This window comes from Dryobates pubescens, chromosome 26, assembly GCF_014839835.1.
Source record: "Dryobates pubescens isolate bDryPub1 chromosome 26, bDryPub1.pri, whole genome shotgun sequence".
Classification (NCBI taxonomy): domain Eukaryota; kingdom Metazoa; phylum Chordata; class Aves; order Piciformes; family Picidae; genus Dryobates; species Dryobates pubescens.
This window is the reverse complement of record NC_071637.1, coordinates 16,859,433-16,883,824: the sequence shown is the minus strand read 5'-3', so window position 1 is coordinate 16,883,824 and position 24,392 is coordinate 16,859,433. Positions and strand designations below refer to the sequence as shown.

At 55.9% G+C, this 24,392-nt stretch overlaps 1 protein-coding gene across 2 annotated transcripts in view; it reads left to right on the top strand.

Annotated features, from left to right (window-relative positions):
* The window catches only part of ZBTB46 (zinc finger and BTB domain containing 46), a 54,763-nt gene extending 38,828 nt beyond the window's left edge, over nt 1-15,935 (top strand). For both annotated transcript variants that reach the window (XM_054173630.1, XM_009901766.2), the window contains 2 exons: nt 12,754-12,929; nt 15,549-15,935. In XM_054173630.1, coding sequence (XP_054029605.1) covers nt 12,754-12,929; nt 15,549-15,935 — 563 coding nt within the window. The remainder of the gene's footprint in view (nt 1-12,753; nt 12,930-15,548) is intronic.
* The last annotated feature ends 8,457 nt before the right edge of the window (nt 15,936-24,392 follow it).

The window sequence follows — 24,392 nt, the reverse complement described above, 5'->3', positions numbered from 1 at the left end:
CCTGGGCTGCTGGGAGGTGTCTCTGCCCACAGCAAGGGCTTGGAACTGGATGATCTTGGAGGTCCCTTCCAACCCAACCCAGGCTGTGAACCTGTGGAATTAATTGGTTCATTTACAGCTTTGTGAGTCAGAAAACTCTCAGCTTTGGGGGTGCCTGACTCCCATAAAGGGCAGCTCTGCCCCATGGCCAGCAGAGCACACTGCATGCTTCTCTCTCTCTCTAAGTTTGGCTTTTCCTGTTTACCCTGTTGCAACAGACACTGTTTATAGAATCCATGCCTATGAAGCTCCTTGTCCAAGTGATTGCATGGTACACAGAGCCCTTTTCTTTGGGGCAGAGCAGCTAATAATGTTATTTTTAGTCAGTTGGAGCCAATGGTTTACACTTGCACTGCTTCAGGGAATGCATTTTACACGTGGTCAGCTTTGCCAAGAGGGAGCTAAAGGGACTCAGTTTGGGGTGGAAAATCTGTGTGTGGTGAATGAGGCTTTGGGAGAGAATGGATGGGATTTGAAATGAGGTCTAATAACTTTTGCCTGTCTCTTTCCCCCTGTCCAGCTGTCAGAGTCCTGTGTTTGTAGAAGTGCTGTTTCTGTGCACAAAGCTGCTGAAGGAAAAGTGCTCCTGGGGTCTGGTTTGGAAGTTAAAATCTTTCTCACTTCAACAGAAATTTAGGAAGGGAACAGAACAGCTTTATGGTGCTAGTCAGAATGGGGCAACTCACACTTGGTGCTGTCTGTACAGGTGGCTGCTGTGGGTGTTCTTTCCTCGTGCTGCCTGCAGTTGTTGAAACCAAACCAATACCTGTGGTGGTTGTTGTGCCTATTGCTGGGCATCTTTGTGGGTGACTGACTTTCCTGTTTCTCCTTGCTCTGTTCCATTGCTCATTCAGCAGCCTTTAAGTGGTGGATGGTATCTGAGAATCCTAGAATTGGTCAGGTTGGACCCTTGAGATCATCAGGTCTGAGCACTGACCCTGCTCTGCCAAGCTTGCCACTAAGAACTTGTGGAGCTCTGTAGAGATGCTGCTAAAGAATGAACCAAGCCAGACCCCACTGGCTTCTCTTTACCATAACCTAAACCACTGCTTGGTTAAGGAAGGGCAACCTGGAGATGCCTCTGAAGTTGCCCATGGTCAAACTTGTAGCTTCACTGTAAGCAGAGCAGTTTGGATCCATTTGGAATGTTCAGGGTGGGGGGAGAGGAGAACCAGAGTTTGGGTTGGCAAAAGCCTCTAAGATCATCGAGTTCAACCACTGACCCACCACCACCATGGCCATTAAACCATGTGTAGGCAGCAGTCCTGCTCTGGCCCTGGAGAGCTGGGTTGCTGGTAACAGATTCTGACAGGAAGTACTGAGGGATGGATGTGCTTTATTTCTCCACTGAGGTGACAGAGGTCTGGCATTCTGTTGTCCTGCCTTTAAATTCCAGCAGCAAGGGATGAGGAAAACTCCACACTGAAACAGAGTTAACCAAAGTGTGAAAGCTTCCTCGCTGCAGGCGAAGCAGAGGGAAGCAACTCAAACCTCCAGCTCGTGGCACAGGAGCAGAGCTTCCTCTGGGAGCTGATACAAGGTTTGGGGTTGCTGATGGTGAGAAACCTTGGTGCTGGTTTCACCAGAGGCTGTGTTGGGACCCAGATCCCAGCAGCTGGAAATTGGACTCGTTCTGTGCAGCTGTGGTACAGGGTGTGGGGTTTACATCTGTAAAGGTTGCAATCAAACTCTTCTGGAGTAGAAATAAAGAAGGTTTTGGAGGCTGGAGTGCTTGGAGTATGATTTTTGTTGACTTTTACACCATACTTACTTTGGATTCTGCCTGCTTGCTTCTCCAAAGGAGCGACCTGCTGGATGTGTCCTCCCAGTGTGCAGTCAGTGTGGCTGGTGAAGTTTACTGTGGTGCACTCTGACCTCCACCACACAGCTTTCCCTTCTCTTTAGATGTGTCAGCTGGTTCTCAGGGCACTCTGTGCAGCAGTCACCAGCTGGCTGTTGCTCCAGCACGGACAAGAGGGTGCCTTGGCCAAAGACAGAACGCTTTCCTTTGCAGCTGTGGCACATCTGTCAGTGTAATGCCTGTCAACTGTCATTTTGTTTATCTCATTATTTTTTCTGCAACTGTTTGAACTTCCATGCCTGCAAAGCCCAGAGTGAGAGGAGCACTCTTGCCCTTCTTTTGTAAAGCACTTTGAGATCGAGGACTGAGAGTACTGAGGAAACACCACGGCCACAGCCTGAGCTGCGCAGCTCTGCCGTGCAGTCTGAGGCCAGTGAGTGGTGGAATCCACCTGGGGGGTGTGTGTGCATTCCTTCACCATCTGGAATGTCTGTGTGTGCCGTGGTGCTGCTCCAGGAGGTGTCCTTCAGGACCGTGACTGCTGTGGACGTTTGTGCTGCTTTCTCCCACAGACTCTCTAGCGCCTGTGCCACGCCACAGAGCTCCTCTGCATCCCCCACGCTCAGAGGAGGCCTCTTGGGTGGGGAGGCTGCTTGTAAAATGAGCCAATCGATCCATAAACCCCAAAGCCAGCCAGACAAAAAGCACCTGGCATCAGTGTCCTGCTGCAGCCCTCCCCGTGGCCGAAGATCCTGCGCGAGGCTGCTGCTGGTTCACGTGGGTGAGATTCGTTTCCTGTGTTCCCCAGGGCCTGGCACCAACTCGAATCCTTCAAGGGGTGAATGTGATGGCAAAGTGGAAGCACCATCTCCCCCGCTGCCTTCATCACACCCTCTCACTCAGAGCCCCCCTGAGGTCTCCTCTTCTGGTGATATGTCACCAGAAACCATGATCAAAGGAGAGGTGCCCTCCACAACCCAGGTAAGAGCCAGGGGGGGACTGGAGAGACATTGCAATGCCAGGGGAGTTGCTTAATCCCATTCTCCCCTCTTTGAGAGACTGCAGCCCCTCTCACTCTGATCTCTTAGCTTTGTTGAATACAGGTTATTTTCAAACCACAAGTACGGTGAGGTCAGGGCTGGTGTTGGCCTCATTTAGCCTCTTCTGCCTTCCCCCAGCAGAACTTGCACTCAAAAAACAAATCATGAAGTCTCTGTGTCCTTTAGATTGTAAATCCTTGGTCTGCAAACCATTGCATCCCATGGCAGCTCTGCAGCCCTCAGCACAAGAAGGACCAGAGGAGGCCACAGCAATGCTGGCAGGGCTGGGAGCCCTCTGCTGTGAGCCAGGCTGAGAGAGTTGGGGTTGTGCAGCCTGGAGAAGAGAAGGCTCCAGGGAGACCTCCTGGTGGCCTTGCAGTGCTCAAGAGGCTGAGCAGGAAGCTGGGGACAGAGTTTTGTGCAGGGCCTCTTGGGACAGGCCAAGGAGTGATGGTTTGAACTCCAAGAGGGAGCTCAGACTGGAGAGAAGGGAGAAATGTTTGACACACAGGGTGGGGAGAGCCTGGCCCATGCCTGGCACCACTGCAGCTCAGGTTGGTTGGGGCTGTGAGCAACCTGCTCTGGTTGGGGATGTCCCTGGTGACTGCAGGGGGTTGGACTGGATGACCTTGAAAGGTCCTTTCCCAGCCAAACCAGCCTGGGACTCTAGGAATATCACAACACAAAGCTAGCAAAAACCCCAACTATCCATTGCCCACTTGTGGTGTTTCCCCTCTCTGTCTAAGTTCAGACAGAAGCTTGCTGTGTGAGGCAGTCAGGCATTTGACCTGAAATCCCTCCCTTTCTGTGGCATCTCTTCAGATTCTTGGAGTGGCATTTTAGTTGTGCTGAGCAAATGGGTGACAGCACAGCTTTGCCTTTGCTTTCCCCTGGAGCAAAGTGGTCAGAACAGCTGGTAGCCACTTGCTTGGTCTCCAGCAGACCTGTCCAGGCTGCATCATGCCCCTGCCTCATAGAGAGTTGCCATCTGCTGCATGCTGGCATATTGCACATGGGTCATGAAGGGAAAAAAAGGGGGGGAGGAAATCAGCTTTTATTTAGAACTTGGCTCAGCAGGGCCAGGGAGCATTGCATAAAGGCAGCTATGCAGGAGCTGTTGGTCCCTTATGGACTTCTCTGTGTGGGAAGGGGGAAAAAAAGAAACAAACCCCAAACCACCAAAAATCCCCCAGGCAGCTCTGGAGGGCTAAGGGAAAGTTCTCCACTTCTGTTGTAGCTGCTGGAGATTTTCTTTCCAGCATTCCCTGTGCCCTAACTGGGAGCTACAGAGGCTCAGTGGGGCTGGAACCTGAGTGCTTACCCAGGACCTAAACAGACATAGAGTCATTAGGCTTGGAAAAGACCTCTAAGGGTAGAGTCCAACCATCAACCCAACACCATCACACCCGCTAAGCCCTGCCCCCAAGTGCCATGGCCACAGGTTTCTTGAACACCTCCAGGGACAGAGACTTCATCACCTCCCTGGCAGCCTGGTCCAGTCCCTGCCCACTCTTGCACCAAACAAATTGTTCCTAATCTCCAACCTAAACCTTCCCTGGGGCAACTTGAGGCCATTCCTTGGTTACTGTCCTGAAAACATGGCCCATTTGGCTTGGCTGTTTGCCAGGGGAAGCTTTACACAGCAGGCAGGGTCGGCAGGGCAGGTGAGGCACCCTTGAGGGAGGGCTCAGGGGGTGGGGGTCTGAGCTCTAACTGCAGGGATGTGCTCTTGTCTCAGTGCCTGCCTTAACTCGGGTGTGCTTCTCCTTTGCAGGCCACCTGTGATGGGATTCTAGCACTCTGGCAGTTTGATAACTCTGATTCAGGTAAGCAGAGGGCAGCCCCCTGCGCTGAACCCCGCCGGGGCCTGCCGGAGGGCGCTGATGGCTACCTGGCTGTCCTTCCGCTCCAGATGCCAGCTTCTGCCGCTCGGAAGACGCCGACGCCGACAGCCTGTCCCTGGACTCGGCCCTGGCCAAGAGGCTGACCTGTGGCTTCTGCAGGAGGGTGTTCCAGCGTGCTGAAGAGCTGAAGGAGCACATCCACGAGCACGCCTTCTCCATGCTGCTCCCCTTTGACTTGGCCGAGTGCCCCCGGCCCGGCCCGGCCGAGGCGCTGCCGCCCCGGCAGCTCTCGCGCTTCCAGTGCTCCAAGTGCCCTGCCAGCTTCACCCTCAAGTCCAACATGGAGCGGCACGAGAAGACCATCCACTTCAACTGTAAGAAGATGCAGTGTCCTAGCTGGGCCAAGCTGTTTCCAGACAAGACAGACTTACCCTGGCACCTCCTGGCCGTGCGCTCCACACCTCTGTCTGTCTCTTCTGTGGCGCGGGCTTGGGTGCACGGAAGACCCTCGCTAACCCCCTCAGAGTGTGTTGCTGCCTGGGAGGGTTGGAGCTTTTGGACAGTGTAGGACCAAATGAGGCTCCTGAGGACGTGTGGCTGCTGGGTGTGTGTGAGCTGTGTCTTTGAAACTAGGAAAAGCAAATCCTCCTCGTGCTGCCAACAGCTGTGCCAGACAGCAGAGTCACCCACAGCTGCGCAGGGTGGCTCAGGATGCTGTGTGACTGCAGCCACGGGGCAGGTGGTGGCCAAAGGTGACTTCTGTCAGTGCATCCAGTGGGCACCCAGGTGGTGTGGTCCCTCTGTGTGCTTGCACAGCCCTCAACTCCTTTTATCAGTAGATCTCAAAGTGCTTTATAAAAGAAATGGTGACCTTCCCCTCCTGCTCCCTGGGAAGTAACAGAGCTCAGCTTGGTGAGTGTGGTAGCCGTGGAATGGAGAGGAGCAGTCAGTCTTCCAAGCTGTGATCCAGGGCTCTGTCCATGAGACAATTCAGACATTTCAGGATTTCTTTGGTTTGAGAGTAGGAGCTGAGAGGTGCAGAGCCCTGGAGCAGGCTGCCCAGAGAGGTTGTGGAGTCTCCTTCTGTGCAGAGCTTCCAACCCCCCCTGGCCATTGTGCTCCTGGGCAGGCTGCTGTGGGAGCCCTGCTGGAGCAGAGGCTTGGGCTGGGTGAGCTCCAGAAGTTGCTTTCTAACCCCTTCCACTCTGGGCTTCTGTGGCTTGCTCACTGTGTAAGGTCTCTCTCCAGTCTTGAGGTTTCTGTTACTTGAAGAGGAAAGCAGTGCTAGTAGCTGCTGTGTGCAACAGGGGGGGCTTGAAAGTTGCTGCAAGCCTTCTTCCTGACATTTCTGTCGGGTGTGAGTGATTTTAGGACTTTTTAAAGTGTCCTGTGAGCCTGGCTGTGGTTCTCAGGGATCCTCTGACTGTTTCTGACTTTGCTTTGTGTCACTGCATTGAAGCTGGCCAGAGGGAGTGTCCTGGAAGCTGAGGAGTGGAGGCTTTACACAGATCCAACTCAGGGTGCACCTAAACACCCCAGCAGGGCTGTTTCTGGGGGGGGGGGGTGGGGTGTCAGAGTCTTGCTGTAATTGTGTTTCATGATATGAACTGATGTACTCCTTTTTGAAGGTGACAGAGTTGTGCCTCTTGCTCTCTACTGATGTGGATAAAATAGGTTCTGGTAACTGTGCAATGCAAAGAGCATCGTTCAGGGTGGTGCTTCCCACAGCACAGCTCAGCAGCAGCGGGAGTTGGGGGGGGGTTTGGTTTCCTTCAGGTGCAGGAGAGAGCTGAGATGAAAGCAGCTCCTGCAAAGCAGCCTTGGAGCTCCTCAGCAGTGCTCTTTCTTGTCCCCTTGTGGCATCTCGGGGAGACAAAGCCGAGAAGCAGTTGGCTGCGCTCGCAGTGGCTTTGGGCAGCTTGCAGCTCTCCAGTGGAGCTCTTTCCTGTGGAAGGCTGGATGGGAGAGATCATCCAGCTCCTGCTGCCCTCACTCTGGCAGGGAGGGAGCAGGGATTTGTTGGGCAGTGCTGCTCTGCCTCTTCCTGCTGCCAGTTGGAGCTTCAGGGCTGGGAGGCCAGAGCTGCCCTGCTTGGCTTTGCTGTGCTGACTCCTTGGAGCAGTGTGTGGTCAGAGGTGAGAGCAGATCCCTGGTGCCCTGCACCATCCTCCACTTGGTTTTGGTTGAAACTTCATTGTTTCACACAGCCAGGTTTGTTTTGCTCACTCCTGTTCCTGTTGGCATCTTTGGCATGGTGGAGCCCAGCTCTCTGGGGGGGGTTTGTAGTTTATGGTCTGTCAGCTTCCCTTGTTGCAGATGTCAGTCTCATTGCCTCAACATCTGTTTTGCCCTTAGATAACCAGCAAGGGAGGAAGGGGAGAGCTCAGCTTATTTCATGGTGCAAGCCTGATGGAGCTCAATTGTTTACTTCAATTTTTTAGAATGGAATGGAATTAACCAGGTTGGAAAAGACCTTTGAGATCATAAAGTCCAACCTCTCACCCAGCACCATCTGATCAACTCAGCCATGGCACCAAGGGCCTCATCCAGGCTCTTCCTAAACACCTCCAGGGATGGGGACTCCACCACCTCCCTGGGCAGCACTTTCCAATGGCCAATCTCTGGGAAGAATTTCTTCTTCACCTCAGCCTAAACCTCCCCTGGCACAGCTTGAGACTGTGTCCTCTTGTTCTGGTGCTGGTTGCCTGGGAGAAGAGACCAACCCCCATCTGGCTACAACCTCCCTTCAGGGAGTTGGAGAGAGCAAGAAGGTCTCCCCTGAGCCTCCTCTCCTCCAGGCTGAGCAACCCCAGCTCCCTCAGCTTCTCCCCACAGGAGCTGAGCCAGAAGAGAAAGCTGTGACCCAGCTGAGTCCTGCCTGGTAGTCAGGGAGCACTGTGGCAGGGTCTGGCTGGATCTGAATGCCAGGAGGCCAGCAGCAATGATCTCAGCAAACTTCAGAAGGCTTTGTTCACCTGCTAGCAGTTGAGGATGGTTGATGTTTGATCATTCTCCTATTGGAGAGCTGAATTCAGCAGGGAGCTGCTGTTCCATAGTGGCAGGCCTGCCCATTCGCTCTCCTGGAGGTTTAAGTGGTATTTTGTTTGGCCTGCACATCAGAGTGCTTCCTGACTTCAGCACTGGGAATTTCCAGTGTTTCCCTTCAGGATGAGGAGGAGGACTTTAAAGCTGTTAGAACCTTCAACATATAAATAAATAGAAGAGAGCAGAGGCTTGCAGGGTTGTGGAGAAGGCATTTTCAAAGCAGGATTTGTGTGCTAGGAAAGGGGCTGGGAAGCTGATGGGAAGTGTGAGCTTGACAGGGAAACTGCTCCTTGTACTTTACACCCTTAAATATCATGAGGATGAGCAGGGCAAGAGTTCTCTGGGTCAGTTCTTTGCACTAACCAAATGAGTGATTGTTTCAGTGACTCTCTTATTTCAGTGGTTATTAACTACCTGGCAGTTTGCAGAGTTCATTCCAAGCAGCTCTCTCAGGCAGGACATCACCAGTGCTGTTTTCTCTCAACTCAGGGATGTGGGAGCCTGTGTCAGAGAATCCCAGAATGGGTTGGGTTGGAAGGGATCTCCAAAGGTCACCCAGTGCAACCCCCTGCCCTCAGCAGGGACATCCTGCCCTGCAGCAGCTTGCTCACAGCCTTCTCCAGCCTCACCTTGCACAGCTCCAGCCATGGGGCCTCAGCTCCCTCCCTGGGCAACCTGCTGCAGTGTTCCAGCAGCCTCCTGGGGCACAACTTGTTCCTCACCTCCAATCTCAATCTGCTCTGCTCTCATTTCAAACCCCTGCCCCTGGTGCTGTCCCTGCAGGCCTTTGGGAGCAGTCCCTCTGCAGCCTGCTTGGAGCCCTTCAGCTGCTGCCAGGCTGCTCTGAGGTCTGCCTGGAGCCTTCTCCTGTCCAGGCTGAACCCCAGCTCCCTCAGCCTGGCCTTGTAGCAGAGGTCCTGCAGCCCCCTGAGTATCTTTGTGTCCCTCTTCTGGACCCTCTCCTTCAGGTCCAGGTCTTTCCTGTGCTGAGGGCTCCAGAGCTGGGCACAGCCCTGCAGATGAGTTCTGAGCAGAGCAGAGGGGCAGGATCCCCTCTCTCCATCTCTGGCCACACTGCTTTGGGTGCAGCCCAGGCTGCCCTTGGCCTTCTGAGCTGCAAGCTCACACTGTTAGCTCCTGTCCAGCCTCTCATCTAGCAGCACCCCCAAGTCCTTTCCTGCAGGCCTGCTCCAAATCATCCCCCAGCCTGGACTGATATCTAGGATTGCCCTGACCTAGGTGCAGGACCTTAACACTTTGCCTTATTGAACTTCATGAGCTTCTCAGCCACCTCTGCAGCCTGCCCAGGTCCCTCTGGATGGCTCCCATCCCCTCCTTCACACTTCACCACACCACTCAGCTTGGTATCCTCTCCAGACTGAAGCACAGGGATCTTCCTTTTGCTGTGGCTCCCATCTCCATTCCTCATTGCTTTTCTACCTGTAGCTGTGTCCAGGAGCTTGTCCTCTTCTGCTGGGGATCTTGATGATCTTGTTTAAAGTTTATTTCTTGGTACCTTAGTGCTGCTCTCCACAGACTCTTACAAAGGTGTCTCTGAGACAGAAGATTAAACCCACAGCAGGGCTGTTGTGGTGCTCATCACACTATGGACTGGGGGGGGGGCAGGTACTGAGTGGTGCTGTGAAACAGCAGCTCTGCAGCACTTCCTGACCCTGCTGCTGTTCTCCAGGTGCTCACCTTTGGAGCCCCAAGAGCTAAATATCTGGCTGGCTGGTGCAAAAAACCAGGGAAATGGTTTTCACTGAAACTACAGCTGCCCAAAGTGTTCTGTGGCTGGTGTGGAGTGGTGGAAGCTGAGTGGTGGAAGCTGGATGTGTTCTTCTGCAGTGAGCTTGAGCTGGATGTGTTCTTCTGCAGTGAGTTTGAGCTGGATGTGTTCTTCTGCAGTGAGTTTGAGCTGGATGTGTTCTTCTGCAGTGAGCTTGAGCTGGATGTGTTCTTCTGCAGTGAGTTTGAGCTGGATGTGTTCTTCTGCAGTGAGCTTGAGCTGGATGTGTTCTTCTGCAGTGAGTTTGAGCTGGATGCAGGCAAAAGGAAGGTCTTGAAACAGTGTGTTGTGAATATTCATGGAGTGGTTTGGGTTGGAAGGGACCTTAAAGCTCAGCCAGTTCCAAGCCCCTGCCATGGGCAGGGACACTTCCCACCAGCCCAGGTTGCTCAAGGCCTCATCCAGCCTGGCCCTGAACACCTCCAGGGAGGGGACAGCCACACAGCCACAGCCTCCCTGGGCAACCTGTGCCAGTGTCTCCCCACCCTCACTGTGAAGAACTTCTTCATTTCCAGTTGTTTCTGATACCTGGATGTTTGATTCCAAGCACTCAAAACCAAATGCTGGGGCAAAAATCCTGGCAGGGCAGCTTTGAAGATCTCAAACTGAGCTTTTAGTCTGTTGGAACACAAAAAGCCCTTCATGGAATGCTTCTCTGAAGTGAGCTTGTGTTGGGGTGTTTGGTCTGATTACAAAGGGTGGCGTTGGGGCTGTTCACCCTGGGGAGGAGAAGGCTCCAGAGAGACCTTAGAGCTGCATTTCACTGTCTGATGGGGACTTACAGGCAGGCTGGGGAGGGACTGTTCAGAAGGGGCTCTGGTGATAGAGCAAGAGGCACTGGTTTGAAGCTGGAGCAGGGCAGAGTTAGGATGGACATCAGGAGGAAGTTCTGCACACTGAGGCTGGTGGAACTCAGAAACAGGTTGCCCAGGGAGGATGTGGTTGAGGCCTCGGCCCTGGAGCCATTCAGGCTCAGCCTTGCTGTGTCCCTGGGCAGCCTGCTCTAGCTGGAGGTGTCCCTGCTGCCTGCAGGGCTGTTGGACAGGATGCCCTTCGGGGGTCCCTTCCAGCCTGCTGCACTCCGTGGAGCTGTGTTGCCTTCTTCAAGGGTGATTCTAACCAGAGCTGTGTGGTCGGTGCTTCTCCTGAGCAGCCAGTGCAGTTCTGCTCCTGGTGGCTGGCTGCAGTGCCAAGAGGAGGCAGCAGGGGAGGCAGGAAGCCCCCCCAGCACCGGTGGCTTTACAAAGCCCTTCTTTAGCAGCTGCCTTTCGCTGTGGGGTGTAACTCTGGGGGCATTCCCTGGGCCATTCCTACCACATTCCTGTCCCTTCAGCTCTGCTGGGTGTCTGTGGGAGAGGAGAGCTCAGTAATCGCCAACTACTCTGCATCTGAGGAGCTGTTCAGCAGCTCTGGTGTTTCCCTCACTCCCACAGCTCTCCTCCATCCACCCTTTCCATTTACCAGCAGCCATTTCCATGCCTGATAACAGCCTTAAGGTGATTAACCACAACTGCCTTTTCTTTTCCCCTGCCTTGTTATGTCAACAAGGTTTTGCTTTGAGAAATAAGAAGGGCCAGCAGAAAGGTGGCTGGAAACGAGCACCCTAATGGAAAGCAGGGGCATTATTAGAAGGTGGAGCCTTCAACTCATCCCCACCCCTGTGGCTAAGCTTCCAAACACAGAGCTGGGGATGTCCTCCGGGAGCAGCCAAGCCTCTGCTTTCACCTGCTGTGGTTTACATATTGCACTTTGACTGTGTTTGGAGGAGGAAATACCAGCATTGTGCTGGCAAATTAGACCCTTAGGCTGTCAGTGCTGCTCTGTGTCCCCTGGGCCTGCTCTCTCTGTGCTTCTAAGGAGATGACAAGAAGGAAAGAATCAACAGTGTCAGAAGGACTTCAGAGGATTCCTCCCTTTGTCTAGCTGAGCAGCAGAGGATTGAAGGGAAGAAGAGTCCCATCAAAGGCTATCTGCAGTTGGCTGGCAGGGGTCATGCTCTAATCCAGCATTCTGCAGCCTTTTATGCTATTTCTGCTTCCATGCCACGTTGGAAATGTGGCTGGGAGCTGGATGGTGCTGCCTGGGGTGGCTGGAAGGGTCCTGGCTCTTCGGGGTCAGCCTGGCTGCTCTCTGCCCCTGCGCTGCCGCCCTCCCGGGGTGTGTGCTGAGGCGCTGGCATCACCCCATGAAGGAAGCTGCAGGGCATGGTGGCACTCTGGGGGTGTGGTGCTTGTGGTCTGTCCTTCCACAAGTGCCTAGGTGTTGGAATTTTAGAGCTTGGCATTGAGGGTAATAAATCAGAATGTGGTGCAGTAGAGAGCTGATAGAACCACTGAGGCTGGGAAAGACCTCCCAGACTGAGACCAACCATAACCCACCTACCATGGCCACTGAACTTTGGTTTGGCTTGAGAGGGACTTGGAAGATCATCCATGGGCCATGGGCAGGGACACCTCCCACCAGCACAGGCTGCTCAGGGCCTCATCCAGCCTGGCCTGGAACACCTCCAGGGAGGGGGCAGCCACAGCCTCCCTGGGCAACCTGTGCCAGAGTCTCCCCAGCTCTGTATCTGCTGTTGAGCAAGGGGTTGTTCAGCCTGGAGAGGAGAAGGCTCCAGGGGGACCTTAGAGCTGCCTGCTGGTACCTGAAGGGATCCTGCAGGAAGGCTGCAGAGGGACTTTTCATGAGGGTGTCTGAGCCAGGCCAAGGGGGAAAGGTTTGAAGCTGAGGCAGAGCAGGGTTGGACTGGAGCTGAGGAGGAAGTTCCTCAGTAGGAGGAGACTCTGGCACAGGCTGCTCAGGGAGGCTGTGGCTGCCTCCTGCCTGCTGTTCAAGGCCAGGCTGGATGAGGCCTTGAGCAGCCTGGGCTGGTGGGAGCTGGGGGTTGGAACTGGATGATCTTGAAGGTCCCTTCCACCCCAACCCCTGCTGTGGTTCAGGCAGTGTGCTGCAGACTTGCTGAACGTTTGTGTGCTGGCTCCTTCCAAAGCTGCTGTGATGAAGGTGATGCTGTGGTAAAGTTCTTGGCTTTAATAATGGAAGTGCCACGAAGCAGTGCAAGAGTTGCCCCAGTGGTGGCTGGGGCAGGGGGCTGAGGGTGAGCCTCCACCCTGCCCCCACGCAGCAGTGAGCAGGGAGCCTGACTGCCCGGAGGCCTCCCGAGCCTGACCCCTGTGCTTTCTTGCTCTCTTGCAGTCAACGAGTTCACAGTCATCAGGAAGAAGTTCAAGTGCCCATACTGCAGCTTCTCAGCCATGCACCAGTGCATCCTGAAGAGGCACATGAGGTCCCACACCGGGGAGAGGCCCTACCCCTGCGAGATCTGCGGGAAGAAGTTCACGCGCCGGGAGCACATGAAGCGGCACACCCTGGTGAGCTGGGGGCAGCACCCTGGGGGGACCCCAGGCCTCCGGCTGCGAGGCAGCAGGACCTCCCTCAGCAGTGCCTCTGGATTTTGTTCCCCATCCTGTAGCTCCTCTGAGGGCTTCTGCGGGTCAAGGGAGGGGATTCTGCCCCCTGCTGTGCTCTGCTGACCCCTCTGCAGTGCAGCACAGACAGGGACCTGGTGGAGAGGGCCAGAGGAGGCCACAGCAGCGCTGGCAGGGCTGGGAGCCCTCTGCTGTGAGCCAGGCTGAGAGAGTTGGGCTTCAGGTGGCCTTGCACTTCTCAAAGGAGTCCATCAGAAAGCTGGGGACAGACTTCTGTGCAGGGCCTGTTGGGACAGGGCAAGGGGAGATGGTTTGAGCTCAAAGAGGGAGATTCAGGCTGGAGAGAAGAGAGAAATGTTTGCCACTGAGGGTGGGGAGAGCCTGGCCCAGGCTGCCCTCAGAGCTGGGAGCTGCCCCATGCCTGGCACCACTGCAGCTCAGGTTGTTTGTGGCTCTGAGCAACCTGCTGTGGTTGGGGATGTCCCTGCTGAGTGCAGGGGGTTGCACTGGATGACCTTTAAAGTCTCTCTCACCTCAAAGCAGTCCATGACTCCATATCCTTCAGGGTGGAAACTGAGGTGATCTACCAATTACTTTTTTATTCCCCTCCCTGCTGGAATCATTCCAGGTGAGTGATTTGACTCTGTGGAGTCTCACATCACCCAGGGAGATGAAATCAGCTCTTTGTGAACACATCCAGGAGAAGATATCTGTCTGGCTGCATCTCTGTGTGACTCCTTTTATGGCAGGAGTGAAGCTGGTTTGGAGAGCAGCTGCTGGATCACAAATTCTTAGTACCAGCTGCTGAGAGAAGTGCAGTCCTGACAGCACCAATCTGCACGTCCAGGGAGCCAGAAATGGCTCTGGGTTAGCCTGGCATGGATGCACTGAAGAGAAAAGACAAGGGACAAGGACTTGTGACTGGGGCTGTTGTGTAAAGCCCCAGAAGAAGTCCAGCTCAGTGATTCTCTGAAGTTCCTTCTGGAAAGAAAAGGGAAGCTGCTGTGTGCAAACAGCAGCAGCCAGCAGCAGCATCTTCATAGAATCCCAGAATGGGTTGGGGTGGAAGGGACCTCCAAAGGTCACCCAGCCCAACCCCTGCCCTCAGCAGGGACATCCTCCCCTGCAGCAGCTTGCTCACAGCCTTCTCCAGCCTCACCTTGCACAGCTCCAGCCATGGGGCCTCAGCTCCCTCCCTGGGCAACCTGCTGCAGTGTTCCAGCAGCCTCCTGGGGCACAACTTGTTCCTCACCTCCAATCTCAATCTGCTCTGCTCTCATTTCAAACCCCTGCCCCTGCTGCTGTCCCTGCAGGCCTTTGGGAGCAGTCCCTCTGCAGCCTGCTTGGAGCCCTTCAGCTGCTGCCAGGCTGCTCTGAGGTCTGCCTGGAGCCTTCTCTTCCTCAGGCTGAGCACCCCCAGCTCCCTCAGCCTGGCCTTGTGGCAGAGGTTCTGCAGCCCCCTGAGTATCTTTGTGGCCTCCTCTGCACCCTCTCCATCAGCTCCATGTCCTTCCTGTGCTGAGGGCTTCAGAGCTGGGCACAGCCCTGCAGGTGAGGTCTCCCCAGAGCAGAGCAGAGGGGCAGGATTCCCTCTCTGGCCACACTGCTTTGGGTGCAGCCTTCATTTGCAGTCTTCCTTGAGAAAGGTGGTGGTGCAGGCTGGCTGGGTGCCTGTGGTGAGATGAGCTCCTGGGTCTGGGCACTTTGCATCTCTTCTCAGCTGATGCCAGGATGTTTTGGGGCTTAGTTATCCATTCTTGGGTAAATCTGCAAGGATGAAGGCTGGTGAGCATCAGATAAAAATAGCTGCTATAAAAATAACACCCAGGGAAAGGAAGTTGGTTTAACACCCCAAAAGCTTTGTTTCTTTCAGTTCCTCATCCAGTAACCAAAGACAGAAGGTTTGGTTTCACTCAGATTAAAAAGTGATTTTTTCATAGTTTTGGGCAAAAATTTGGCTAGCAATGTTTGGGTTTGGCTTTTTTTGCCTGGCTCTTTTCACCCTTGCTGTGCCCTCATCACCACCTTCTGCAACCTGCTCAGCTTCCCATGCCTGAAAATCATTCTGACAGCTCCAAGTGAGTGACACCTACAGATCCTGTCAGATGGCTCTGCCCAGCCCTGGCCAGCTGCTTGAGAAAGAGCTCAGAGTGTAAAAACTCAAATCATTTGAGTGGCTTTGTGTGGTGCTGCTGAAGAATAGGGCACGGGGACTCACTCAGAGCAAGGAGAACGTGGAGCTCAGCAGAGGAGCTCTCAGGCTTTGAAGTGGTTGTGCTGGTGCAGTGCAAAGCCTGAGGGAGTGTCCTGTGGTCGGGAGGGCTGAGGGGTAGGATGGGTCAAGTTGTCCTCTTCTCAAATGCCTTCAGCTCAGCTGAGGGTTCTGGATGAGCAGAGGGTGATGGAGGATGCAGTTGGGAGGGCAGGCCGTCCCCTGCTGGGGCAGGGGCAGCGTTGCTCTCACCCTTGCAGGAGCACAGGGGAGCTCCTCCTTACCTGAGGCTCTCCTTCCATCTCCGCTGGCATTCACCTTGGGGTTTTGTGCTGGCTCTCCTGTTGCAGGTCCACAGCAAAGACAAGAAGTACGTCTGCAAGGTGTGCAACCGCGTGTTCATGTCGGCAGCCAGCGTGGGCATCAAGCACGGCTCGCGGCGCCACGGCGTCTGCGCCGACTGCTCCGGCAGGGGCATCGCCCCGCACCTGGACCACAACGGCGCGGGAGGCTCCCCGGAGGAGTGCTACCCGGGGGAGGGGCAGTACATGGAAGACCCTGAGGACATCAAGGTGGAAGGAGACGAGGAGATGGGAGAGGAGGAGGACATCAAGTGGAAGGAGGACGTGGGAATGTCACAGGATGATGTGATCCTAGACGACGACAAGGACGTCGACTCCCCGCAGGAGCAGGACAACGCTGGGGAGCACGAGAAGGATTTCACCTGGATTTCCTAGGGGCTGGGCTGGGCTGGGCTGGGCTGGGCTGGGCTGGGCTGGGCTTGGCTTGGGTGGCTGGTTGGGGGTTGGTTTGTTTTGGTTTTGTTTGGCTCTGTCGTTTGTAGGGGGAGGGAGGGGGAGGAAGGAGTACGTTGGAAAAAGACCTGCAGTAGCCTTGTGGTAGTCCCTGTGTGCAAAGCAGCTCTTGTGTGTTCTGAACAAGTCCTTCTCTGTCCCACTCAGACACTGTCTTCGCAGCGTTGCTTCCAGCAACACAACTGACTTTGCCTTCCCCCACTTCCCCCTCCACGAGCAGCCCCAGGCCAGCCTGAGGGGTGAGCACTGCGCCCTGGGGAGGCTGGGGGCAGCCTCGGGCCTCAGACCCTCCCTTCCCACCCCCAGGGACATCTGTGTGGCCAAAGCAGGGTTGGTTGGGTGGGTTTGGGGTTTTATTTTGGTGGTGGTGGTTTTTGGTTTCTTCTCTTGCCACCTTGCCTGTGTGCTAAAATCCCAGCAGCAGTGGAATTCCAAGGCAAGGCTGTGGAAGCAGAGGGATGTGAGCCTTGGAGGGCTTCCCTCCATGCAGCAGGCCTTGGGCAAAGCCACTTCAGGAGAGCTTCTGTTGGGCTTTTTTATGGAGCCAAATAGATCAAGAAGCAAGTCAGGCTCCAGCCTTAGGAGCTCAGCTCTTGGATCCTTCCCTTCCAAAAGAGTCACCACCAGAGAAGGGAAGATCCTGGGGCTCCTTGGGCCTGCTGGGGCCTTACCCTCCTCCTGTCTTCCAGCCCCCGGGCTCGCTGCCTGGGGGTGCTGCCAGGAGCAGCCTCTGCTCTGAGGGACGTGGGGCACTCCCTGCCTCTCCTCCTCCTCTGCAGGTACCTTCCCTTTGCTCCTTTGGCCCAGCTGCCTTTTTCACTAATATATGCAAACAGTAGCAAAAAAAGAGAGGCAGGGAGCAGAGCACAGGAGGAGCTGGGGCAGGAGAGAAGCCAGGGTGAGGAGACTCCAGAGCCCAGCTGGCTGGAAGTCCTGCTGCTCCTGCCGTACCTTGGTGTACCTCCTGGGTACCTTGTTCTTCCTTGGCAGGCTGAAAAGCTTCACTCACCACGGGGAGGCACAGCAGCTGCTTAGCTCTGGGTGAAAACCTCCAGTGCTTCCATGGAACTTCTCAAAGAAGTCTCTAAATTTGGGGCACATCAGACCCAGGTTTCTCTCCCAGCCCCTCCAGGCAGACTCTTGGGGGGCTTCTCCTTCTCCATATCGGCCACTGTTGCCTTCTTCCAGCTCCACTTGAATGACAGCAGCACCAAAAGTGTGTTGGGAGCTCTGCTTCTGGTGCTTTGTTAACTAACAGCCCCCCAAGCTGCTGACCTCCCTCCCTGGCTGTGCAGCAGTCCTGTACCACGTCTGTGACAGTGGTAGCCTGAAACCTGCCACAGCAGGCAGCCTGTTACCAGAAAGCCAAATGACTCAAGGTGCTATTTTCCTGCCTTGGGGGGAGCACTGATCCCTGCAGGGCTGGGGGGCCTTAGGGAAAGGCCTGGTTCCACCTGGTGAAGGATGTTGTACAGTCAGCCCCCCAGCTGCTTGGTGCCAGGAGTTGGTGCAGGGTGGGGGCACCCTGGCAGCTGCAGTAGCTCCCTCCTTGCTCATCCTCTGATTCCAGTGGTGTCCTGGTTCATGGTGTCTGGTTCCTTCCTCTGAGGAGATGAGGTTCCTCCAGCTGCTGGCCACCTTCTCTCTGCAGTCCATGCTGGTGACCACCTTCCCTGGCAGCCTCCAGCAGGTGCCAGGCTCCTGCTCTCTCGTTCTGGGTGCACAGTGATGATTTGGGAATGGGAGGGGTCCCTCAGTTCCTCTGGCTCAGCCCAAGGAGGCCACAGGAGCACCACCTGCTGCTGCTGCTCCCCAGGAGCGAGGTGAGCCTTGCTTTTGGCTGGTGCCAGTGGAGAAGGCCTCTGGAAGCCAAGGTCAGAGCAGCTGGGGTCCTGCAGAAGCAGTTTTCTCAGGCTGGAAAAATCTTCCTTTTGCATTTCACCTTCTTGTGAAGGTATTGAACCCCCCTGAGTCACGACTGGCCCTTGAGAGCCCCTTCCTGGCCAGCAGCTGAGGGGGCTGGGGGGGTCTCAGAGCAGGGTTGCTGGTTCCTTACCCTGAGTTTTGCCTTTTGGCTCTGTATTTATTGTCATTTAGCCTGTAAATAGGGAAGGGAGGGGTGGTGGGGGTGGACCTTGAGGTGCAGCCTCCTCTGTTACCCTTAGACAAATACAGTACTTAAAGTTTACCTGGAGCTTTGCTGTTTGTATGTAAAACCCCCACAGCTATTTAAAAGTCAATTTTAACCCCCACATGGTTCATCTTCTCCTGCTTCCCTGTGACATTCCTCCAGCCTTCTGAGGAGGACAAAAAGGATTGCTCTGAGCCTTCCTCTTCCTCTCTGCTCACTGCCTGTGCCCCTGGGTGACTCCAGTTTGCCCAGGGGGTGCTGAGCTTCACTGGGCAATTAAATCCTCTCCATTCTCTCTTTCTGTTCTTCCCCTTGAGGGTAGGCACTGAGCCAGGTGGCTTTAGGATCGTGTCCTAGCAGTGCCACCTTGGTGCCCTTTGAGCTGAGGATGCAAAAAACAAAGGAGAGAGAATCAGAACCTCTCCACCATGGCTTTAACCCTTCTGAGCCAGCCTGAGCCTCTCTGCCACTAGCACTGTGGCCCCAGCCAGCTCCTCCCAGCACCTCTCTGTCTCAAGTGCTCTCTCGAGAAGAATCCTGGAACTGCTGCGGGTGGAAGGGACCCCTGAGACCATCAAGTCCTGCCACCCGCCTGGAGCTCACCGTCCTGCCACTAAACCACATCCCTCGGCACCAGATCCCCACCTCCAGGGGTGGGGATTCGACCACCTCCCCGGGGAGCTCCTCCCAGCGCTTGAGAGCCCTTTCAGTGAAGGAGTTTCTTGTGCCCAACCTGCAGCTCCCCTGGGGCAGCTGGAGGCCCTTCCCTCTCGTCCTGTCGCTGGTTCCTCGGGAGAAGGGATGAGCCCCACCTGGCTCCAGCCCGCGGGGAGGCAGTTTGATGGAGAGGTGGAGATTGGGTTGGGACTTAGCTGATCTGCAGAGGTCCCTTCCAGCCCCTCTGGCTCTGCGATCCCAGCTGCAGGACTTCCCCTCCCCGCCTCTGCCGGGCGCCTCGGTGCTGCTTTGGCTTCCCAAACAGAACTGAAGAAAACCAGGGGGAAAAAGGCAAATTTAAAATAAATGGGATTTGGCCTTTTTCTTAATGCTGAAACTTTGTCAAACCTTCTCCAGGGCTTGGCTGGACCCCTTGGGGCTCCTCTCTGGGAACCTTCTGCCTATGCAAACTTCAGCTCTCAGGGGTTGAAACCCAGCCCCAGCCCCAGCCCCTTCTGCCCCCGCTGGTGCTGAGTGAAGCCTCCAGCTTCTCCTCCTCGTATTTCCCTTCAGGGCTTTGTAGACTTCTCTGAGGTCCCCTTGTTTAGTTTTTTAATGTATCTATCTGTCTGTCTGATGTGTGTGTCCATAGAGACAGGCTCAGGCTCCCAAACCAGCTCCCTCGTAGGTTAAACGTGCTGAAGACACGGGCATGGGTGCCCCTGGGGCTGGGGAGCCTGCGACTCCTTTTTCAGCTCCTTGTGAATGTCCCTTCTGGGTTTCTTGCTCCTTTCTGTTGAAGCTGTGCCAGGACTTGCCAGGATGGTTTCATTCAGGGCACAACCAGCCTGCCCTGAAAAGCCAAACCAAACCAAACCACCCCAACAAGTCCCCGAGGGACCTTGGGCTGTGTCCTGCTGGAGGTGGGGCCTGGGGCTGGGGCTGCTGGTGGAGAAGGTCTTGAAGACAAAGGAGGCTCTTGTGTGGCTTCCCAGTGGCTTCCTTCCCCAGCCTGCTTTGTAGAAGAGCATCACTGGCCCAGTGCTGTTTACTTTAAAGTCACCCTGAGGCCTCCCAGCTGCGGGGTGACTCTGGGGGGAGTGGAGAGGTCGATGTGCCTGATGGTGGCTTGCAAACTCCGCTGCCCTCTCCCTGCCTCTGAATCGAAACCCAGCAGTCTGGCCTGCAGAAGCAGCTGCTCCCTGCAAGGGGAAGCTCCTCTGGCACTCGCTCTGGGATGAATCCCTCCCCTCACTCCTGCCTCCCCTCACTGCTGCCTCCAACTCCTGCCTCCCCCCTCTCCTGCCTTCCCCCTCTCCTGCCTCCCCCCACTCCTGCCTCCCTTCACTCCTGCCTCCCCTCATTCCTGCCTCCCCTCACTCCTGCCTCCGTTCACTCTTGCCTCCCCTCATTGCTGCCTCCAACTCCTGCCTCCCCTCACTCCTGCCTCCCCCCACTCTTGCCTCCCCTCATTGCTGCCTCCAACTCCTGCCTCTCCCCACTCTTGCCTCCCCTCACTGCTGCCTCTCCCCCCTTTCCTGCCTCCCCCCACTCCTGCCTCCCCCCTCTCCTGCCTCCCCCCACTCCTGCCTCCCCCACTCTGCTTTTCCAGCCCCACATTGCCCAGGCCTTGGGGCAGGCTGTGGGGTTCGATGGCTTGGGTGAGGGCTCAGCTCCTGCCCCCTCAGGAGTGGAGCCCCAGTCCCACCCTGGTGCTGAGCACCACCCCCATGCTGACTCCCATTTTGCACATCCCCCTTGAGGACACTCCACTCAAACAAACAAAAAGGGGGGGGGGGGGGGGGCAACCCCTGGGATTTGGGGGCACTCTCCTGGGCTTTCAGCTCCTCTGGGGCTGTGCCCCTCCTGTGAAAGCCATACTGCTGCCTGCTGGGGGGGGGGTGTTGCTTTAGGGGCTGGTTTGTGTTTGGAGCCTCAGGAGTGGTGGTGCTGGTGGTACCCCCCCAGCCCTGCATGGGGAGAGTGCTGTCTGTCTGTCTGCTTCCATACAGACAATACATTTATTTTCCAACCTGCTTTAAACCTGTCGGGGGGGGGAGGGGGAGGGGAACAACAATAAATCAATAACAATAAATAAAGCTAACACCACCCCCACCCCCCCCCAAATTACAAATAAATCCAAGGACAGTGTTTGAAGATTGCCTGAGGATGAGGATGAGGATGAGGATGAGGATGAGGATGAGGATGATTATTTTTGCTGGGAATAGTCTATATTCTACTGACTTTATATTGATTATTCTCAACCTGTGTTTGCATTGCAGAGATGTGGTTAATATTGGGGGGGGGGTGGGGAGGGAAGGCTGAAGAGGTTTGAGGGGCAGGAGGGGGCCAGTGGGAGAAGGTTGGTGGCTTTGTTGTGCTGATTTGCTGTCACTTTTGTAGTTCAGGTCAATAGATCTCGGATTATTATTATTATTATATTATTATTATTATATTATTATTATTTTATATTATTTTATTATTTTTTTGGAGTTGCTCTCCCAGTTCTCAGCCTGCGTTGGGCAGCCCGGGGAGGCCAGCCCGGGGGGGGCCAGCCCGGGTGCTGGTCCTGGCTTTGTGATGGGGTTTAGCTTAGACAAACCTGCAACCATCGGTCTGGATCAATAAATTGGGAAATTGCTGCTACCAGCTTTGGTCTTGGTTTGGGGGGGGGGGGGGGCGGGGAGAAACCCCAAAGCATCCTGAATTCCTCCTCCTCCTCCTCCTCGTCGTGTGGGGATGGGATGGGATGGGATGGGATGGGATGGGATGGGATGGGATGGGATGGGATGGGTGAGAGGGGGGCCTCGGGCACCACCCAGCTGCAGCCCTGCGATGCTGCAGGATCCTGCACTCCGCCTCCCCCCCATCCCCTCCTCTCCCCCCGCCCCCAGCGCTCCTGGGTGTTGAGCTGGGGCCGTGTAAGGACCCTGCTCCCCCAAATCCCTTCCTGACCCCGTGGGGAGCCCAGCCTGGGCTGGTTGCTTCCATTTCCCTTCCATCTGTCCCTTTCCTTTCCCCACCTTGCCCTATTTTTCCTTTCTTTTTTTACCTTTTTCCCCCTTTCCCCCTCTCCTTTGCTCCCTTTCCCCCTCTCCTTTTCCTCCCTTTCCCCCTCTCCTTTGCTCTCTTTCCCCCTCTCCTTTTCCTCCCGTTCCCCCTCTCCTTTGCCTCCCTTTCCCCCTCTCCTTTGCCTCCCTTTCCCCCTCTCCTTTGCCTCCCTTTCCCCCTCTCCTTTGCTCTCTTTCCCCCTCTCCTTTGCTCCCTTTCCCCCTCTCCTTTTCCTCCCTTTCCCCCTCTCCTTTGCCTCCCTTTCCCCCTCTTTTCCCTTTTACTTCTCCCCTTTCCCCTTCCCCTCTTTTTTCTCTCATTTTTCCCTTTTTCCTCCCCCCCTTTCACCTTTCCCTCTTTTCCCCTTTCCTTTTTTTTGCCCTGTTTCTCCTTTTTCATTTTCCCTCCTTCTCCCTTTTATTTTTCCCTCTCTCTCTTCTTTTTTCCCTCTCTCTTCTTTTACCTTTCCTCTTCCTTTTTTTTAATCCCCTTCCCCCCCCCTTTTCCTCTTTGCCCCCCCTTCTCCTTTCCTCCTCTTCTTCCCTTCGCTCCCCGTTTTCCTCCCGTTTGGGTCCCCTTTTCCACCTTCCTTTTCCCTTTGCCTCCCTCCCTGCTGCCTGCACCCCACCGCCCCCAGCCGGTGCCGTGTCGCTGCCCTTTCCCTGCCTCACCTTCGGGCACGATCTGGGCTCAGACACAGCCCGGGGCGATGCCGCCCCCGGGGGCTGCGGGGTGCAGGAGGGGAGCTGCCGGCACTGGGTTTGGGGCTGGCCATGGTCCCAGGCCCTCCTCCCCGCAGCGCTGAGCCCATGTGAGAAGCCAGAAAAGAGCCAGAACGGTTAAAAAACAAAGACTCCAAACATTTATTTGTTTCCAGCTCGGGAGCTGACAGCTCACAGCCCTGGGAGGGGGCACAGGGGGAGCCCAATCCTGCTACCGGCCCAGCCCATGGGGCTGAAGCGGTTTGAGCCCCTGCGAGGTGTTGGGGGGGGGGGGGGGAGGCACCCTTCAAGCAGGGGAGGGGTCCCTGCTGCAAAGGAAATCCTCCCTGCAGGGGTAGGGACCTGCCCTGGCTGGGGTGCAAGGGTGGCAGTGCCAGGCTGTCCCCATCCCTGCACTGGGAGGGTGCAAGGGGGGGGGGGCATGGCTCTGCCAAACCCAGCCCTGAGCCACTGCCTGGGCAGGAGGAGAGGGGAGAAAGGGCTTGGGAGGGAACAACTGTTTGGGGGGGAAGTAGGAATTTTGGGGAGGAAGAAGGTTGAGGAGGAGGGGGGGGAGGGAAAAAAGGGAAATTGGGAGGGAAAAAGGGGAATTTGGGAGGAAAAAATGGATTTAGAAGGGAATAAAGTCCCTTAAACCCACCCCCCCTCGAGTGCTGGAGGCATTCCCCTGCAGGCAGTGTCCTCCCCCCCTGACCCCGGGGCTGGGGCAGCTTTCCAAGGCCAGGATTTTAATGTTGCTTTTTTTTTTTAATGTTATTTTCCCATATATTTTATTTAAAAAATAAAAACATACAAAGGGGGGGGAAAAAAAAAAGGGGGGGGGGGGGAACCGACCAAAAAAATCCAACCCTAACCCACCCCAAAAGCCAACACCTCCCCCCCCCCTCCACACAACAAAAAGGAAGAGCAAAGAAGCCCTCTGTGCAGTTTGGCTTAGTGCAAATGGATGCAGTTCCTGCAGGCACTTCCCGGAGCGAGGCCCCGGGGGGAGCAGCTGCTCCCCCCCGACGAAAACACAAAGAGAAGGGGGGGGGGAGGGGGGGGAACGACATAAAAAGAGTAAAAACAAACAAAAACCAAACCACCCCCCCTGGGGAGGAGGGGCAAAGGGTAGGGGGGGGTCGATGCCCACCTCTGCCCCCTGGGGGGCGCTCCCCTGGGATGGGGGGTGGCAGGAACAGACACCCCCTTTTCTGAGCGCCCCCCCCCCAACTCTGCCAGCTGCAGGCACAGCTCAGATGAGCTGGGGGCAGCCTCCCCCCTGCCACCTTCCCCGCAGCCCCTTAGGGGTGTCCCCACATTGGCTGACCCCCCCCGGCCCGGTGCTGGCAGATTTAGCTTATCACCAAAGGACAAAAAGGCTGGGGGGGGGCGACGGGGGGAGGAGAAGCTCCGGCAGGGCAGGGGGGGGAAGGCTCTGTGTGCATAAAGCTTTGGGGGGGCCGATCCCTGAGTCCGGGGCGGCAGCAGAGGTCGGGGTCAGGGCAGGGGGCGCAAAGGCACCTCGAGTGCAAAATGTGCAAGAAGGGGAGGGGGCCCTGCTGGCACTGGCGGCACTGCCGGCACCGGTGGCACTGCTGGCACCGGTGGCACTGCTGGCACCGGTGGCACTGCCGGCACCGGTGGCACTGCTGGCACTGCTGGCACCAGCGGCACTGGTGGCACTGCTGGCACCGGCATCACCAGTGGCACAGGTGGCACTGCTGGCACTGCCGGCACCAGCGGCACTGCCATCACCGGTGGCACTGCCGGCACTGGTGGCACTGGTGGCACTGGCATCACTGCTGGCACTGCCAGCACCGGTGGCACCGCTGCCAG